General features: G+C 38.5%; 3 protein-coding genes and 1 long non-coding RNA gene across 4 annotated transcripts; 1 reads left to right on the plus strand and 3 right to left on the minus strand.

Moving 5' to 3' along the window:
• Positions 1 to 1328: 1328 nt before the first annotated feature.
• LOC145225477 (uncharacterized) lies at positions 1329 to 2330 on the minus strand. Its single transcript, XR_013859896.1, has 4 exons — positions 2080 to 2330; positions 1898 to 2013; positions 1525 to 1683; positions 1329 to 1428 (listed from the first exon to the last, which is right to left on the minus strand). It is a non-coding gene; the product is annotated as an uncharacterized LOC145225477 (long non-coding RNA).
• Positions 2331 to 2843: 513 nt separating this feature from the next.
• On the minus strand, positions 2844 to 6405 carry LOC145224138 (L-threonine 3-dehydrogenase-like). The gene is made up of 6 exons (XM_080090572.1): positions 5998 to 6405; positions 5467 to 5707; positions 5031 to 5240; positions 4482 to 4687; positions 3925 to 4058; positions 2844 to 3442 (listed from the first exon to the last, which is right to left on the minus strand). The coding sequence occupies exons 1-6, from the start codon at positions 6164 to 6166 to the stop codon at positions 3236 to 3238; spliced, it is 1167 nt and encodes a 388-aa protein (XP_079946698.1). The 5' UTR covers positions 6167 to 6405; the 3' UTR covers positions 2844 to 3235.
• Positions 6406 to 6864: 459 nt separating this feature from the next.
• LOC145223511 (uncharacterized) lies at positions 6865 to 10111 on the minus strand. Its single transcript, XM_080089923.1, has 8 exons — positions 10067 to 10111; positions 9659 to 9781; positions 9409 to 9556; positions 9128 to 9302; positions 8691 to 9069; positions 7750 to 8459; positions 7392 to 7497; positions 6865 to 7200 (listed from the first exon to the last, which is right to left on the minus strand). Exons 1-8 carry the CDS (start codon positions 10109 to 10111, stop codon positions 6970 to 6972), a joined length of 1917 nt encoding a protein of 638 aa, XP_079946049.1. The 3' UTR covers positions 6865 to 6969.
• A 3120-nt stretch (positions 10112 to 13231) lies between these two features.
• Positions 13232 to 17392, plus strand: LOC145224137 (aldehyde dehydrogenase X, mitochondrial-like). Its single transcript, XM_080090571.1, has 13 exons — positions 13232 to 13751; positions 13820 to 13924; positions 13996 to 14136; positions 14559 to 14638; positions 14803 to 14852; positions 14919 to 15109; positions 15376 to 15489; positions 15751 to 15900; positions 15992 to 16129; positions 16377 to 16541; positions 16597 to 16754; positions 16960 to 17074; positions 17147 to 17392. Exons 1-13 carry the CDS (start codon positions 13704 to 13706, stop codon positions 17177 to 17179), a joined length of 1488 nt encoding a protein of 495 aa, XP_079946697.1. The 5' UTR covers positions 13232 to 13703; the 3' UTR covers positions 17180 to 17392.
• The last annotated feature ends 1196 nt before the right edge of the window (positions 17393 to 18588 follow it).

The following is an 18588-nucleotide window of genomic DNA, read 5'->3' on the forward strand; positions in this document are numbered from 1 at the left end:
AATCAGCAAAATTCGGACATATTAGGACAAAAAACTAAATGTCCTAATGATTTTTAGGCGTCGGACACAGCATGTGAAATTAGGCCAATTTATCGTTTTTTGTCCGATTTTTAGGCCACCTGGCAACCCTGTTTATGATGTCAAACAAGCTCTGCCTTTAGCCCACAATTAATATTTTTTTCTTAATTGTTGCATTGATTTGTCAAAAAGGGCTTGTGTGACGTATACGGGAATTCAATGAAACAGAACCTACCCATTGTAATGGCGCAGCTAGCGGATTTAAGCCGTAATTTGTTGTATCAGAAGCGCAAACCTTTGCAAAAAGCAAATACGCCAAATAAAACAATTAGGTGCCAACCATTTCCACAAACCGCCAAATTTTACAAAAATATCCGCCAAACCGCCAGTTGCTATTTTTGGTGCCAACTACTTTCAAAAAACGCCAATTTTGAGGTATTTGGCGACAAAACCGCCAAATTGGCAACCCTGAGCCAAGGTTACGGAGGAAACGATTGTGATGTTTTTTTTACGCATTTCATATTTTTACGTTACGCATTTCATACCTTTGGCAAAAATTTCGTCACAAAAGTCATTGTGACGATCCTTTGTTTCAGCCTGTCAGCTGGTTTAAACCAAAGTCTACATAAAAGCTACATGTACTAATACAGAATGGAAAACAGAATTTAACTAATTGTGCGGGGCAGGAGTCGATACACTAAAGTTGTAGAAACATTAGAGTTAACGATAAGATTATTTAGTTCGTTTCTTTCACTTATATAGCTGTGGATGATAAAACTCATGATAATTAGTGTTTTTATAAACATCTAATGGACACAGGTTGTATACTTATATTTTTAAAACATTATTTTTTCAACGTTTTTTGCTCTATCCCCCTCCAAAATTACAATATTCTAGTGACAATGTATTTGGTACGCATGTTACAGAATTTTTAGATAACTTCGTTTACGCAAGAGATTCTCATAACTAATTCTTTTAGATAGTCTACTTTTTTGATGGCCAGAGACAAAGTTTCCCTAACGTTTTTTGACTGTATGGTTTTATAAAACAAAGTTTTTTTTTTGTAAACCCTAATTTTGCGTTTATTATCTGTTATTTTCGCCGTGCTGGAAAGCCTGCTCATTCACTCGCTGATTAAGAATGTCGTAAGTAATTTTTTTGTCCTGCAGAGTAAATGCTAGAAAACTATACATCATCTGGCATTTAATGACAAAATGCTCCTGAAGAACGGGAGCTGAAACAAATATTATGCAATTGCAAAATTGCTCCTTGTACTTTCCTTGTAAACTTAACAAAACACCAACCTTGTGGGACATTGGTGGTATTATAATTAGAAACAGAACCACAGACTTCAATTCTTCCTCCAATATTCATTTGTTCAATCACAGCCGATGACATTTTCCCGCAAACCTAAATAATTTAATGCAATGCTTTATATCTACACTTGGAAATTTTAGGTGTACTAGATGCCGTAAATGCGGCATATTGCTGGCAAGTTTAACTTACGTTGTCAAAATAACAATCAATTCCATTCGGAGCGGCCTACTTGAGAGCTGTTTTCCAGTCCTGGGTCTTACTGCATCATAACGAAACTGCATCATAACGAAGAGATTTTGCAAATCTCACTTTCTCGCCAGATCGACAACTTCCAACAACTCTGCATCCCTTAAAATCACTTAATGTTAAAATATTTCGTTAGGTAACTGGCTTTTAACAACTTGGTCTGAGTAGCCATGTATTTTGCACATTATATACGCCGAAGCTGTACTCAAAACGAGTTAAAACGCATCAGCAAGTATATCGTCGTATCAGTAAGTTGCCACAAACAATCGCTGCAACGTGAAAAATTGTTTTACTACACACTATTACACCAAATTACCAATATCTTAGCGATCTTGCCCACCATACTCCCAACAGCACCAGCAGCTCCTGTCACCATCACAGTCTCAAATGCTTTTGGCAAAAGTTTGCCTATAGCCGTAATGCTCTGTGACTCTGAAACAAACAAATGGCACTCGCTTTTAACTTCGCAACTCCTTTTTTGGCAGAACGCAAACTCACCCTGGCATCCATAGTGCACCAGTTGCGACCGATACTGGTTCGATCGGTATCATGGCGTCGCAGCGGTACCATACGTCTTCTCCTTTTGGTAATGGTTCGCACGCCGACTTCTTGTAAGACTTTCGATGCTCTGGGTATACTTCGAATTTTGCTTTTTAGAACCCTAGCGCAAGAATTGGTTGCTCAGACAACGCCTATCAAACTTTCCTAAACTAGTTGGCATGGAACTTTCTTGGAGATGAAATTGACCTGCAAACATGCACATGTTTAAAAGTATTCACATAGAGAACTTAAGTTACATGCCACTCGTGGTACTTGCCTGTCATGTAAAATCACTTTGTGAAGTCAAAGCCTTTGCGGTGCAGCTGCTGCTGCACTGCAGCATGGTTTGGGGTTTATTATCTTGTGTTGTTTATGATGACCACAAAGAAGTTATCGAGTACCACCGAACTATCGGATATCTGTTTTACTTTTGTTTTGAAAGAAAGTTTACTGGTAATTTGTGTAAACTGTTGACGACCTTATTTGACCTTGGTCAGAAACGTCGAAAATTAAACACATAACTTGGGCCTTTTTTAATTTTTATTTCCGCCGACATTGCATTTAACCTAATTTACTGAGGTTTTATTAAACTAACATTGCCGTCTCATTTGTTGTGCAAAGGGTTTTAACAAAAACCCCATAAGAAACTTTAAAATAAGTCTTGCCCTAAAAACTGCGTTTGCTTAAAATGAACCAAACACCACAGCAAAGGAAAACGAAAACACGGACGAAAAGAGCCTTTATATTTGGAAAAATGATTTTATTGCATGTGGGATTACGAGTAGTTTTGCAACAACAATAAAAATGGAAACATTTTACGAGAAACAAATACGAGTAATTTTACAAAAACAATAAAAAATTAAACAAAATATCTCAAACAAATTATTTTCTATTCTTTTTCATTTCTTGGTTCAATGACATGGACTATAATATTCCAGGCGTTTTGCTGATTTACTTCAAACCAAGGTATTTTTATCTATGTAATTGCATTATTCCACCGCACGGCGGATAAAGTTGCAGACTGGTGTTGCGTTTATTTGCAATCAAATTATCTCTGTCGCCGGTGTACGTGATTTCCAGGTCCGAACAGGTCTAGATTGGGTCACTTTAACTTTTAGGGTACGATGCAAATTCGATGGAAAGCATTTAGTTCTGCAACGTGGATTGCCGCTTCAAATTCAGTTAGGTTGTAAGTTCGATGACTGAATAATTCATCGAACGGATATCGATCGTGATTGCTTTCTAAGAATCTTAAAGCTTCCCTTAGATGGCGCGGTTCGTAGCCGCTCACTCCTTTTATCGACAAGCCTTTTTGTATTATCTGTGTGAAAAGTTAACTTAATTTTGTGCCTTAAATTATTTATTTCAATTTAAAGGAAAACAGTCGATTTTAAGGAATGTTTTTTTGAAAAAACGTTTCCTTACAACGTTTAGGTTTTCAATATTCACAAAAAAATCATAAATTAAAACATTTTTGAAGTTACTTATGTCATATCTGTTTGTAATTCTTGAGAAATACAGTGATCCAAATAATAAACTTGTTGTTACCGATAAACGTTTGATATTAATAGACTTTAAAACGGCAAAACCAACAAAGGTAAAACGCTTGCTTAAAACAGATTCAGTCGGTTTCAGAAAAAGAAATAAGTATTTATCCTATTTGGGCCGGATTCGTGAGTATTCTGTGAATCTGATTGCAATTTAAAAGTGTTAAGACAGGACAGAACAGCAGTAGTTACATGATTTGTCACGTTATACGTTATTCCCAATGGCAAACATTTCCAGACAAATAAACTCGCATACCTCTTCGCTGTTGATCGGAAAATGAACAGTGTCACTGGTCTTAGAACATACGTATGTTCCACCGCATCTAAGCGCACGAATTCCTGTTTCAACCATGCTCGAATTTCCAGAAGTGTCAACAACACAATCGACCCCTTGTAGAATGCCAATGTATGTTTTAGGTATTAAAATTTCCTTTACCTCGCACTATAGAGTGATTTTCAAATTTAACACAAGCATTTTATTCATTAGCGACTGACACATGTCAACGTATTTCCAGACAAAATAAAGCAGTCATTTTGCACGTCAAAATATTGTGCTTTCGTTATAGTGCGTTGGTTTCGGGAAATGTGTTAGTTAGAGATTTTTGCTTTCTGCCAACATTACAATAACTAGTGAATTTTGGTACAGGCCGTGAGCAAACCCTTCTTTTACGTTCAAGTATTTTTTTATTTTCATTCATATTATGTTTAGCTTCTCCGCGTGTTTTTTTCATTTACTAAGACTTTGGTATAGAAACGTTCTAAAAACGCGAACTTCGCTTTTCTGTTCTCTGTTTTCAATATTGGTGCACTCACCTGCAGATTTGTCAGAGTAAACCATGTTTTCGACATTGATAGGCAAGGTGGTTTCACAGCCAAACTTTGCAAATAGTTTAAGACGGGATTGGTTGGCATCGCAACAAATCACCCGCTTGTATCCGTTGTGACGCAGCAAAAGACAAGCAAATACAGCGGACAAATTAGAACCGGTTACCAATGCGCTGGCGTTTGAAGATGGCGTCCTAAAGAAACATTATGTCTGTTAAAAAAATAAAATCCCACATACACAAATCCGCATCCCAAGCCATGTTAACCGCGTAACCAACCCAACGCCTAATTTAGGACATATTTTATACATTTAAAAGGTGTTCAGTTGAGTTATTGGTGAAAGAAAACATGGCAACTTAATTGCACCAACACAATCACCAACCAGGTGAGAGTCGAGCACAATTGGTGAACGCGCTACAGCCACACCGCTTCATAAGGCGTTATTTATGTGACGGAAGCTCACAAGAAAGTGAGTTTGGAGCGCAATGAGTAAAATGTCCTTGGGAGTTATTGTACTGTTATGATTGCAAAACAAACCTTGCTTCTTCCACTGCGTGAACCATCGCAGCGACAGTGACGTTGGCAACGGCTGCCGGTCGATCAGAGATACTTGGAGGTACTGGGACAACAGGAGTTAATTTTCTCAACACAATATGTGTTGCGTACGTGCCGCTGAAACCTCTACCAGATGAGAGTGGAATGCGACCGTACTTAATGCTGTTTGGACACCATCGGCTGCTGTCGTTTCTGCAAACCAAAGAAAACCTTAATTCCCAACTAAAACAAAACATTGTAAATACAAAAAGTGAACCGCGTTTAAAATCGATTAAGAGCAAGCCCTTTCAAACAAGCCGTAATTGTTAGTACAATTTGTTATAATAGTTGTAAGCTGTGTGGACAAACTGTTCTATTTCCGTATGTCGGAAGACAAACCTTTCCGTATGTCTAAAGACAAACCTAAAAACATTGCCACCTGCAGTTTTGGCACTCCTGACAAGAAACGGCAACGCAGAACGTACATCGGGTTCCTGGGGGAAAAGGGACACTCAACAACTTTTCGTTGCTATTGTGGTTATTCGAGTTGACATCCTGTGGTCCAGCATTCGGGTGTAGCTGGTTTATTTCGTCGGCAGGTTTATGTTGCCGGCGGTCCTGTACAACTTCACACACCGACTCGCAACCTATTACTGCTGGCACGTCTTCGCTGGCCATTTCTGGTGAAAATAGGTACAAGTTCAAACTAAAACTCAGATAACCAAAACTCAGCAAATATGAAAACATTTAAGCTGTTTGGATTATGTGATGGAAATGTTGTTCATGCATTTAAACAAAGCAACCACAGAGCCTAAAAGAATGGCAAAGATGAAAGTTTCATCCTAAGCTAAGTGCATTTTAAAAGCTGTGCTAATTTTATGTTGACTCTATATTTGCTTCAAGGCGCAAAGGTACATAACAAAACCTCCAAACAGCTTATCTTGTAATTAATTTTATACGCCTTACTAACCAGCAAACTTCTGGAGATCATCAGCACTAAGAGTGGTCAAAAGGACTCGCAACAAAACCTCTCCCTCCTGTATCTCCGGCAATGTGCCACAATGTTCGACAAGCCACCTTGGTTTGTGATGGGCTCCGAAGTAAATCAGCCGTGTTGCAGCAACAACTGAAGCAGACATTTTATCTTGATACAAACCAGGCGGCTCAGATATCGTTTTTATGTTTATTATTTAGCCACATGTCGATGGTTTGCTGCAGAAGAAATCAAATTTACAAAATCTGGCTTAAGCATTTCGTGCGTTAAAACACAAACTGAGCATACTGGTGGACTACAGGCACTAGTACAGGCACCAGTGAAGTCTAGTGCCTGTTGGCAAACGCGCTGTTTTATTTTGGGTGAACGGGAAATTGGTCTTTCAATATGTTTGATTAGCCTATAGGCAATCTGTTTGCTCTCTTACCTCGCCCTGTAGACAAAATTCACTAATGCCTTTTATTGCCGTTACACCTATAGATATGCCATAAATTAATTACAAAACCACGAAGTGTCGTTAAATGCCTTGACACCATCCTTGCATAAAGCTGTCACAAACCATCGTATCGACTGAAAGACGATCTGCACATAAGGCATGTTCTTCCTATCGTTCTGCATGAGTGATCATGGAAAGCCTTGGGCATAAAGTGGCTGTGTTTCTAGTTGCGAAGTGATGATTGATTTAGTGAAAATTTATCGTTGGATTAATAAAAATCGTTATGACACACGAATCAAGCATTGTTTGTTGTTTAACATTGGATTTTCTGACTTTTTTGATTGGCAATAAGTTTCGTTGAAACTGTTCTTGTTAAGCTCTCATTGGGATCTGACATAGACCCGATATTTGCTTTGTACACGATGAAAAAAGGTGTCATGTTGAACTTTCATTAACCATCGTAGGAGACAGAAGCCACAAAGCAAACAGGCAGAGTAACGTGGCAAATATTGTTATCTATAATTGCTGCTGGCTGTGCTTTTCGCTCCAGCCGATTTCCGAGACGTTCTTGACAGGGCACTGGCACTAGCCAGTCTTCCACGTCCCATAAACTTTCCATCTTGTCTTAAACTTGTGGCTTCACTGGGAGCCACTGAACCTCTTTCAACGATGCTGGCTAAATCGCTCACTGACGTTGTGAATTCCGATGTCAGAGTCAGCTTTTCGCTTGGTTCTGGTGCCAGCTGCAACGCAAATTGCGCTATGTTTAGCTACATCGTGTTTTGATGGGCGGAAATGCGGACTGCATGATATGTCACGTCAAAAGCACAACGATTTAAGGGCACAAAAAGGCCATCATCCGTTGTATTATACATTTAAACGCAAGTCACATTTTATATTGACGATATTTATGGCAAAAATACTAAAAACTAACCTGCACTGATAAAGATGCTGATTTGCGTTTCACTGGAGACCACAGATAGCTGTCGGTATAAAGGGCAAAAAGCGTTCGCAAGTTGCGTTGTGCTTTTTCGATTGAGCTGTAAATGAAGGTTTTGTTAAAAGTATACAATATTACACTAGAAGAGCAATGGTTACAAACTGCAAAAGTTATTTTAACACGTATTTTTAAGATTTTGTTCTCCAGCATGATTTATTTTTATTTTTATTCTAGGTTTTTGAATTTTGCACTGTGGTTTTCGTGCAGCACTATCACTACGTTCTATTTGTCTACTTTTTTTGTCGTTGCTCAAGTTAACAAATCCTAATAAAATAGGTAGACGGCGTAGCACCTCGCTTGCTTGTGATGATTCAAACCATAAGCCCCAACGTCATCTGATACAATAGTACTTAGTGATATCAAAGATCGCGCCTTGGCAATCGACAGTAATTCGGTTTGAATTAAAGTGGGTGTTGGTGGTTTTGTCTGAACCATTGAAGTTTTTCGTCCCAATCCAGCTTGGGCTCTTGTGTGAGGTCTTACTGGGAGTTTAGAATCGTCCTTTTCGGGGGCGGTTTCGTATGGAATTGCTGTGTAAGGTCTTGTAAGGCGAGTGCTTGGCCTTGTGACCTTCCTTTTCCGCTGTTCGTGGATCGCTTGCTTTAGTTTCTGTATTGATGTCAAACTGTTTCTTGACTGGTCTTTGGCAGGCACTTTTACAAGGAAAAGAAAGCTGTTTTTGCTAGGAGGCCGGATTTGGGTATCAAGAGAAACAGGCAAATTGACGGCGGCGTTTGCAAGTGCCTCACGACGCATATTGTTTGCGGCCGAGTCTGTTTTCGGTTTGGAACTAGTTTCTCTACTCTGTGCTTGTGAAGGTCTGACAGCCGAGCCTCGATGTGTTTGTCGCACGACTTCGTCAAGATTGCGATTGGCGCTGCGTCGCAACGACCTTTGAGTCAGAACGTTACTTCCGCTCGTTGCGGAATCAATACGTGCAGGTACGACTTCTGAGATTTGCAACATTGCCTCCGATTGTATAGGCGACGGGATTCGTCGTTGCTGCAACAATAACCAGTAGTTGACGGTTGTTTTTTTGTCTGCCATCGGCGGCAATATTTTATAAGCAAAGAGTACAAAACAATGTCTCACACAGACAATGAGCGTAATATGCTTTATTAGGTTTACTTTCCGGATCACCAAGCTTTACCATTTCTGAAATTTAGGGCAATTACCAGTTATATTGAAAAACATCGTTATCACATTAAAATAAATGAAAACAATTTAACGTACCACTGTGGACGAGGAACTCATTTTTGACATCACGCTGGAAGGGGGTCTGCTATGTCTGCCGTAGGGATCGGGCTCAAAAAGAAGACCTGAAAGAGCTGCCGCTTCTTTAATTGCAGTCACCTCGGATGCACCTTCTGTGTACTGTGACTCGCTCGTGGCATCATGGGAACCAACAACTGTTACTAGAGGCACGTTGGTTGATGATGGCTCGGGCTCCAATTCTTTATCTTTTGGTTCGCCATGTTCTGCAGATTTCGCCTTTTCGAGACGTTTTGCCTGTGCAAAGTGAGGATAGCTATCGAGCAAGGTTTTCTTCAGCCAATCGCCGGCGTTCTTAAACAGTACGTCATCTCGAATAGTTGTGGAAGCATTCCCGTATCTTTAGATACGAAAAAATACACTTAACAACTATATTAAATTTCAATACACAATCATACCTGAGAAGGTCGTGCGCTATGTCATAATTCTGGTTTTTAATTGCCAATAAAAGAGCAGTAAAACCCTTGTTGTCCCTCAAGTCCATGTCTAAGTCATATTTAGCGAGTTTAAGTGCCAAAATTCTTGATGCTCGATGATGGCCATTCATTGCTGAAAGCATTAACGGTGTCCGACCTAAGATCACAGTTTGCATTATTTTATATTCCAACTTTATATTTACTCTAATTTTAAAGTGCAACAATTTTGTATGTGTAAGTTAGTTTGACACACATTGACCTACCCTCATGGTCTTGTTTGTTAAGTTCAACTGACCCCTCTTTTAACAGTGTTTCGATCAGATTGCTGTTGCCACTTTCGCATGCATAATGCAACGAAGAACGACATTTATCGTCAATTGCGTTCACATTGACACCGCTCCTAAGCAGAATCTGTAAAAATACCCATCAAGTTGTCATACACAACAGCAAACCAAAGACACAGATGATTTCATGGAAAAATTTTCAGCTAGTGTTAAAATTGTTTCAATTCACCTTCGCTATTTTATGTGCCGAATCTTCACATTGCAATATAGAAGCTTTAAGCAACGGTGTTCTGTAAAAATCCTTTTTGTCTCTCAACTCGGGATCCACACCGAGTGACAACAGGAGTCGCACCTACACAATAAGTTATTGGAACGTTTGCTTAAACAAAACTTTTTGTATTGTTGTTTTAATAAACAAAGCTCTACTAGATTTTAGTCCCATTCAAAAGAGTCTGCACTCTCTTCAAGTTATTTCTATCGAAATGCAAGACCCTGTGTAGAGACTTCGGAAGTGGGCTTTGAAAATTAACATTTTTATCGGTTTCAATTGGGATGAAAACCTCGAATATTTTGTTACACTGACTGTCTCTGGTGCAAAGTCTGAGTTTTTTTTTTTAAAAAACGCATGTTCTCTCACCTGGTGAATTCTTTCCTCCTCTATAGCCTGGTTTAGGCAATTCATTCCTTCAAAAACTACAGACTCAGTTTATACTGCAAACTATCGGACAAATGCTGTTTAATATTAAAACATGTGAGTATGCTTCGTCCAACGGTATCGCTCTACACAAAATATTAGCCCTTGTTTTCTAAATGAGTGTCAACATTACAGTACTAGTCTTCCAACCTGGTGATTGTAGCGAGGGTGGCTCGTCTCAGTGCCACAACAGTAATTGTTTGGAATAAGATCAAATGTCTTGTTTCGCGGAACCAAACGCCTGTCTCTTACACAATGCGATATGTTTCGTAAACAGCTTTGCTGGTAATGTTTCGTTTAATTGCTTCGGTATTTTTATAATGCCATGAAGGCCTCAGTCTTCTCCGACGATAATAAGAATGAAGTTTTTTTTTAGTTCTGAATCAATATATCTAATGTTTATTTGTATGACGTACAGTTATTAATATTGATTTTAACTATCAAAAAATACACGGGGGAGCAACTAGACCGATTTCTTGCTTTAAGTCACGTTGTATTTGCGGTCAAACGATTTTCAAAGAAAGAGATGATTGTTTCAGTAACTTTGAAACAAAATACGATTAAATAACAGCTAAGCCACGTATAGTAGTGTAGTTACTGAGTAATCAGAACAAACACATTTAACACCGCCTACTCGGCGCCTATGCACGATACAATAACCTTACGAATATAGCGGAACAATGCTTATTGCCTCCAAGAAAACAAAACAAAGCAACGTAACATATAAAGTTGTTTTGCGATTTTGTGCTTTATTCGTGCGAGGATTGTACTAGAATTATGTGCACTTTATTTCGCCACGCTCTCTTTTGCATTTGATGGATATTCCACTTAGCCTGCAATGTAATCATCGGTTTATTGAAACTACTTGCCGTACATGCTTTACTCTTGCGACAGAATGTGGGTGATAACTAAGATTTACGTTTAGAATTCTTCGACCATATTTATTTTCTATCATACGTTCGTAGACATGATTGAGACAGTAGTTCCGGAACACATTGCTTGTCTGCAACCCAGCTACATTTGACTTGGCAAACAGATGTCTTCAGGCAATTATTTTGCCCTACAGTTTATGTCAAACCGCTTAACTTATTAATGTGACGCAGAAAGCTTGGCGTGATCAGTTGTGGGTCGCATATGTGGTGCAAGGAAAATAACTTGTTCGTGCGGGCCTTTGTCCTCAAGATAAAGTAAAATACTCTTTGAGAAAGCAAATAGTTTCCGCTGTCGTATATTTTTTTCAAAGCGACTTGTTGTCAGAAAAAAAGGTTGCGCATAGATGGACGTTGTGGTATTTGGAAAACTGGTAGTTTTTATGTATAGATTGTATATATAGTTACTATATAGAAGGTATACCTTCTTATATCTTTGTTGAAAAGGTACTTCATATCCGAAACGAATATGAAATAAGTGAAAGCCGGAGTATTTGAACAGCACATTCGCTTGTTTTGTTGTTGTTGTTTTTTCGGATGAATATCGCAATAAGAAAGTGATTGCAGACCATTAAACGTCAAAAGTTGATCGTACGTTGTATGAAAATAACAGCATGTGTAATAATATAGCCTGCTAGAGTGGTGACGAGTTTCATCTACAGCCCAGATTCTTTCAGCAACTACTACACCTGGTGGGCTAAGTGTATTTTTATTTACCCCAAATAGTTTGAAATTTCAATGTACTCGTTTCACAAAAGATGTATAATGTTAGAAACGAGTACCGCGTGGCGCTCATTTTGTTTTAAAAAGAATTTTAAGAGGCATTTTATTTGCATTTGCATTTGCAAGCATTTTTTTGCATGTTGTGACTGCGCAGTCAACATGTTTTGTTTTTCCTTGGTAACTTCTTGATTTGTATATTGTGTCGAGCTACGATAGGTACAGTTGAAAACTCCTTGGAAATTACACTCGTCGGTGGAGAGCAAAATAACTTTTGCGGTCTTGGTCGTTGCAGCGTCTTCGGCTGAACAGACCATTGTGCTTTTGCTGTCGTTATTTACAGCAGGACCACAACTGAATACGTTCTTTTGCGCCGTAATTTTGCTTTTGTCTGAGCGAGCAAACGTCATTGTCATAGTATAAACTGATCCACGGTGGTGTGCTGCCACTTGTGAATTGACTGTCTCGTTCAGAAAGTCATGTACATGTGACACACAAACTAACATACAAACCATAACCTCTTGTATAATTAGAATTTTTTAAACGTGCACATTTTATTTTACAAATTTGCTTGTGTTTCCTAATGTAACAAAGCCGTCACAAAACAATTCAGTGCACACACTAGCGCCTTATACATAGCATGTACACAGAGAATTTGCCAAGTATAGATATATATCTTTATTCTTGGGATCATTGCGAAACATTACCTCCCTTTACTCTCATAAATTGTTGGTTTGTTATAAGTTAAAAACTTGCAAAATATGAAACACAAAATATCTGCTGCAATGGATTTCGCAATTATTTCTAAATAAGTGGTTTTCGCAACAGTCCATCCAATAGTGAGGCTGTTTTTACACAACAGGGAATATGAACCAGTGTCGGAACAACGGCACTGAATGTGGACTTTCAGTATTAACTGAATAATAAGAACACATGAAACAGTAAAGTAACACCGCTCAACGACATTTGCCGTAAAAAATATGATTTTCATGCTAACGACAAATCTTGCAAAGGTAAAACTTTCCAAGTGCCCAAAGCACGTGACCACTACTTTCATACTTTTATTGCAACAATTTTCGGGATCATCGTGATGAATGCCCTACATTTCTATCCTTTGGACTTTGGACTTTGGACTTGAGACTTTCAAGTTTAAAAAGGTTTAGCGGTGGTGATGTTGCAAATTTACTTTGCGAAATGACTTTGCAACTTTAACAAAGGTACCGACTAAAGAGAAATATACAAACGGATGGCAAATCTTCACAAAATAACATGACCAGGCACTTTACAGTTGATAGCTCATCGAAAACAGCTGAAACGTGACGAGATAGCTGCTTATACCAACCTGTGTTGTTTGAACAACCGCGGGTGTTGAAGTAAATGATTAACGCGATATTTACTCGCATGGCTTGTGCCAAACAATGACTGTAGAAATTCTTATATAAGGGTGTCGCATGCCAAAAGGCATCAAAAGGGTGATTGAAAAGCAAAGGTGAATTAAGGCTACAAGGTGTATGAGTTTTGTCACGTAAATGGGAAATAGTTATCCTTGTACAGCCTTGTGCCAAATGTAAATCATGTTTTTTTGTTTACATTCGATAAACAGCTCGCATGCAACAGTTTTTTTTCAAGAACTGTGGTGTGAAACATTGCCAGAAGGGAAAGTTTTGTTTTCTGGCAGACTGTCAATGTTGTCCAAAATTTGACTTTTGTTTAGGACTTTTGTGAGCCATCTTAATTGTTTTCGCAAAGATTTAACCAAAAAGTTTAAGATTTTTTTGGGGTTGTTAATTCTTTTCAATTAAGTTATGAGTTTCTTGCTGTGTTTTGATAAAATCAATTCTTTTGGCGTATTTTTATTTGCGCCGTTTTTGGTATAGTTGACCAAATTAACTTGTGTTTAAAAAATAAGTACTGCGAAACAGGTTGAAGTCATGTCTATTCCACCGGCCATCGTCAATCCCACACTGCAATATAAGCAGGTAAATACACGCGAACTGCAAGTTATGTTTGTAATTACGGCCGCATTTAACCATCATTTTTACCATAGATTTTTATCAACAACGAATGGGTGGATTCTGTGAGTGGTAAAACGTTTGCAACATACAATCCAGCAACCGAGGTTAAAATTTGTGACGTACAAGAAGGGGACAAGGTACAACAATTACCCATTTGGTAACATTTTAACATTTAACAATTCTGCTTGCACGACCGATAAATTTGCAGGCAGACGTGGATAAAGCCGTTGCTGCCGCCAGAAAAGCTTTTGAATTAGGTTCAAAATGGCGAACCATGGACGCATCCAAACGAGGCGAATTACTGATGAAACTTGCAGATTTAATGGAGCGGGATAGAGCAATACTTGCAGTAAGTTTGATGTTTGCCTTGACCAGTGGTTCCCAAACTGTGGGCCATGGCCCAGTACTAGGCCACCAAGACATTCTCAATGGGCCACAAGGTCATTTGAAAAGATTCTACTGTCTTGTTATACTGTAGATATTATGTGCTTTGTTTAAAAAAAACATAATATTTGCAAAACAACAACTTTAAATTGTAAATATGAAGTCCCAAGCAGCGCAACCGTCTTGAAGTTGAGCAAGATATTCGCTGTGCTCTGTCATCAACAGAGCCAAGAGTTCCGAATCTTTTAGCCAAATTTCAGGAGCATGTGATGGTATCTCATAAAAAAAATTGCAAGAAACCATTTCGCCTGTTTTGAGTTTTCATAGAAATTGTTTGTGCCCAAATTGGCTAGACCAAGTAACTTCCAACAATCGTTATGTGTTCAGAGTCTCGAAACACTTGACAACGGTAAACCTTATGCAGAGGCGTACAATGTGGATTTAGGTCTGACCATTTCTTGCTACAAGTAAGTTAAGCTAGCAAACATTCGGCACCCTTTTGTAATGATGGCGGTAAACATGATATGTACTTCATCTTAAAGTCATTCGCTACTAAAGTACTTGGCATAATAGAAGAGCGTTTCACTGGGAATTAGGTAGCCTATAATAACAATAAATATATTTTTTATAGATATCACGCTGGTTGGGCGGATAAAATCCATGGAAAGGTTGTTCCTATGGGTATGTAATGATTCTTTAATCTCGGTACCTGCGTTATCATGACCTACCAACAAGAATTTTCTTCAGAGGGCGATTTCTTCTGCTACACACGTTACGAACCGATTGGAGTTTGCGGGCAAATTATCCCATGGAATGTTCCTCTTATCATGCAAGCCTGGAAACTGGCTCCAGCTCTTGCATGCGGCAACACAGTTGTTATGAAACCATCGGAAGAGACTTCACTGTCGGCTCTTCACGTGTGTGCATTGATCAAGGAGGTGCGACAAATTAACCTGTTTTCAACCTTATTTGCTTAATTTTTCTGGGGGCTAATCTTTTTCACAATATACAGTCATAATCATTAATTGAATAAATCACGTAAGCCTTTCCCTAACAATCCATGTAACGCCAGACACAAGTATGGCAAGAGGTTAAGTTTATTTGCACACTTTCAAAGAGTATGTAACCAGCACAAAGAAAGTATTTCACATATGACGATCATTGCTGCGAAGTTTATTGGTGAATCTGTTTTATAACTTCCTAGGCTGGATTTCCCCCTGGTGTGGTGAACGTTGTACCAGGCTACGGACCAACAGTGGGAGCAGCTATTTCCGAGCACATGAACATTGACAAGGTGGCTTTTACCGGATCGCTCGCGGTAAGTGTATTGACATGATTCCCTTGTTCCGCAAAATGTCAACCGCCATTTACCAAAGTCCCCAACACTGTAATCCACTGACCGACTTCTATGTCCTAGATTTTTGGTTTTCCCAAACCAAACCAAAATCGCCGATAGCTTATGGAATGTGACAGGATTTGGCGTATTATTAGTTGTGTATTAAACAAAACTAACAGACGAGGATTAAATCAAAACAAATAAATAATGCAAATGTTGTATCCGCAATTTTTTGTGTTATAGGTGGGACGAAAGGTTATGACAGCTGCAGCAAATAGCAATTTGAAGAAATGTAGTTTAGAGTTGGGAGGAAAAAGTCCTAACATCGTGTTTGCTGATTCTGATCTAGAGGAAGCAATTGAGAAAAGTCACAATGGAATTTTCTTCAATCAGGTAGAAATTTATTTTATTGAATATAATGTTGTCGGTAGTTTAAGATATATCGACAAACGTTTCGGTAAACTCATACTTTGATTACTCTTAGGGTCAAGTCTGCTGCTCGGGCTCTCGAATATTCGTCGAGGAAAAGGTATACGACGAGTTTGTAGAGAAAAGTGTGGAAAAAGCCAAAAATCGTGTGGTTGGTGATCCTTGGCAGGAGTCGACACAACAAGGAGCACAGGTTTACCTCTTTCCATTACTTTCACGCGGATGATTTATAATACTTATGCGTAAATACGTTGTTTGGAACAATCAGTGTTGACATGACATTTTAATAGGTGAAGTTGTCAATATAGGCTACTTGGCCATGGATGACATAAACAACTTATTATTAATGATTTGGTTTTGTACATCGTTTTACAATATTATTACAAAATGCCGGAAACTGCAAAGTTACAATACTAGATTATGCTGTTTTGCCTTTAAAGATCAACACATCGCAGATGAACAGAGTCATGCGTTTCATCGAATCCGGTAAGAAAGAGGGGGCTAAACTTTTGTGCGGGGGCAACCGCATCGGTGAGAGAGGCCATTTCATTGAGCCCACCGTATTTTCTGACGTCACAGACGAAATGGAAATTGCAAAGGAAGAGGTAAGAAACAATACATTCTTGTTTGTTTTATTTCTAACTTGTTGTTGCTTTTTAGATATTCGGACCAGTGCAACCGATTTTAAAATTTACATCAATTGACGAGGTCATTAAACGTGCCAACAACACCTGCTACGGATTGGCTGCGGCGGTTTTTACGAACGACATTAACAAGGCGATGGCGGTTGCACATGGAGTACAAGCCGGTGTTGTCTGGTAAGCAGTTGAACAAACTATATACGGGTTAACGGACTTTACAAGCATATATGGCGCTTGTGGTTAAGCATCAAGAAAAGTTTGCGTTATAAAGCTTTTCGTATAGCTAAAGAGTGGGTTCTCAGGCTAATATGAAAACGAGACGAAAACAACAACTTGCATTAAAGATTAAACCAAGGGTTTTCATATCCTTGTCGTTTTTTAGGGTAAATACGTATTACGGTTTGACCAACGTGGTACCATTCGGGGGATACAAACAGTCTGGCATTGGAAGAGAAATGGGAGAAGATGGTCTGAAGGAATACTGCGAAATCAAAACCGTAAGTTTGCTATTTGTACCAAATTGTGGATGTAGAATTGTGTCAAACGTTGTCTTTTTCAAATTTTTACAGGTCATTACCAAAGTCGCTCAGAAGAATTCTTAAAGATCTCTGTTGGAATAAGGAAACGAAGAATTTTGTTTCTATTGTGATTTTTTTGACAAAAAGGCTAACACGTTTAAAAGCAATTAGTTCTTGTTATTGGTGTTATTGACCTGTAATGATTGTCAGTATCTGTGTCATTGAGAAACCCTTACACTAAAACGCAAATACAATTGTGTATGAATGTAAAACAAATTACTTGTTCAACTTGAGGCTATTTTTTGTCGGTTGTTACATTTATTTTGTAATGCACTGATCATTCGGCTTGTGAGATGGGCTATTTCGATACCATGGCATAACGTATAGCCTACTGTCATTTTACCGTGACTAAGTTATATGAGGAGAGTTTGCAGTGTATAGTATAGTTGTACTTTAGCACACTATTTTGTTTTATATTTACCACACTATTTTGACTGGATGGTCATTCAATAATCAGTCTATAATAAGAACGACTTCTGGCTCCTTGCAGTGCAACATGTGGTTTCGACGTTACCACATTAGACGAAAGCAACCATAGTCCCGTTATTTGACGAAGTTATATTGGAGACACGTCAAATTGACGTCAAATTGTTTTGGTTTTTAATGTTAGATAAAACAGTAAAACGCAAACCAGACTCAGACTCATTTGACCTTCAAAGCTTACTGGGTAAAATAGCTAGAGCATGACGAAGTATAGGTTATGCAAACATGGCACGAGCTGTATTCTTGAGAGCCACGGGTGTTTCTATAGAAACATTCACATCAGGCCATTTTGCTATTGTGACTTTTCTTTCGTAACAGTTATGAGTATGTTGTGGATATCTTTCGACTTGGATTTATTACTTGTGGAGGTGCATTCGTATTCTTGATTTTATGGACTATTCTCCACTCGAGTTTCGTATTTACATTGAGGCCACCGATTACCGTTACTTAAATAGCCTACTTCACTATTTAAAAGTAGATTTATTAAGAACCACTGATACACTTATTCAACGATTCTGGGGAAAAAGCCGATCCTAAACAATAAGCTTAGTAAGTTTTTGTCTGGATTTTTTGATGAGCATGGGGCCCGAGGTTACTAAATGAGACCCACGATTTATTGACGAATGTTTGAAAGGAGAGATTGAGAACCACCGTATTAAAGAAATAAAGATCAGTAGGCCTGTTCTTAAGTTTATAATCAAACTATGTAAAATAAAATAAAAGATTAAATAGTTTAAAAGGCCGAGAGTAAAAAATGATTTCCAAGCAACTGAAACAGTCAATAATGAATTTGCTTGGAATAGATGTATTTCGCCTAACTGGTAACCTCAGTTCCTACAGAACCACCTACCAAACATAATTAAAGACCAATAAAATTCTCAGTTATTTATTGTCGTAAACAATGATCGTCAATGACCATGCTTTCGGTTGGAGGATCTGAAATTGCTCAG

This window comes from Phallusia mammillata, chromosome 4, assembly GCF_965637545.1.
Source record: "Phallusia mammillata chromosome 4, kaPhaMamm4.hap1.1, whole genome shotgun sequence".
NCBI classification, from domain to species: Eukaryota; Metazoa; Chordata; class Ascidiacea; order Phlebobranchia; family Ascidiidae; genus Phallusia; species Phallusia mammillata.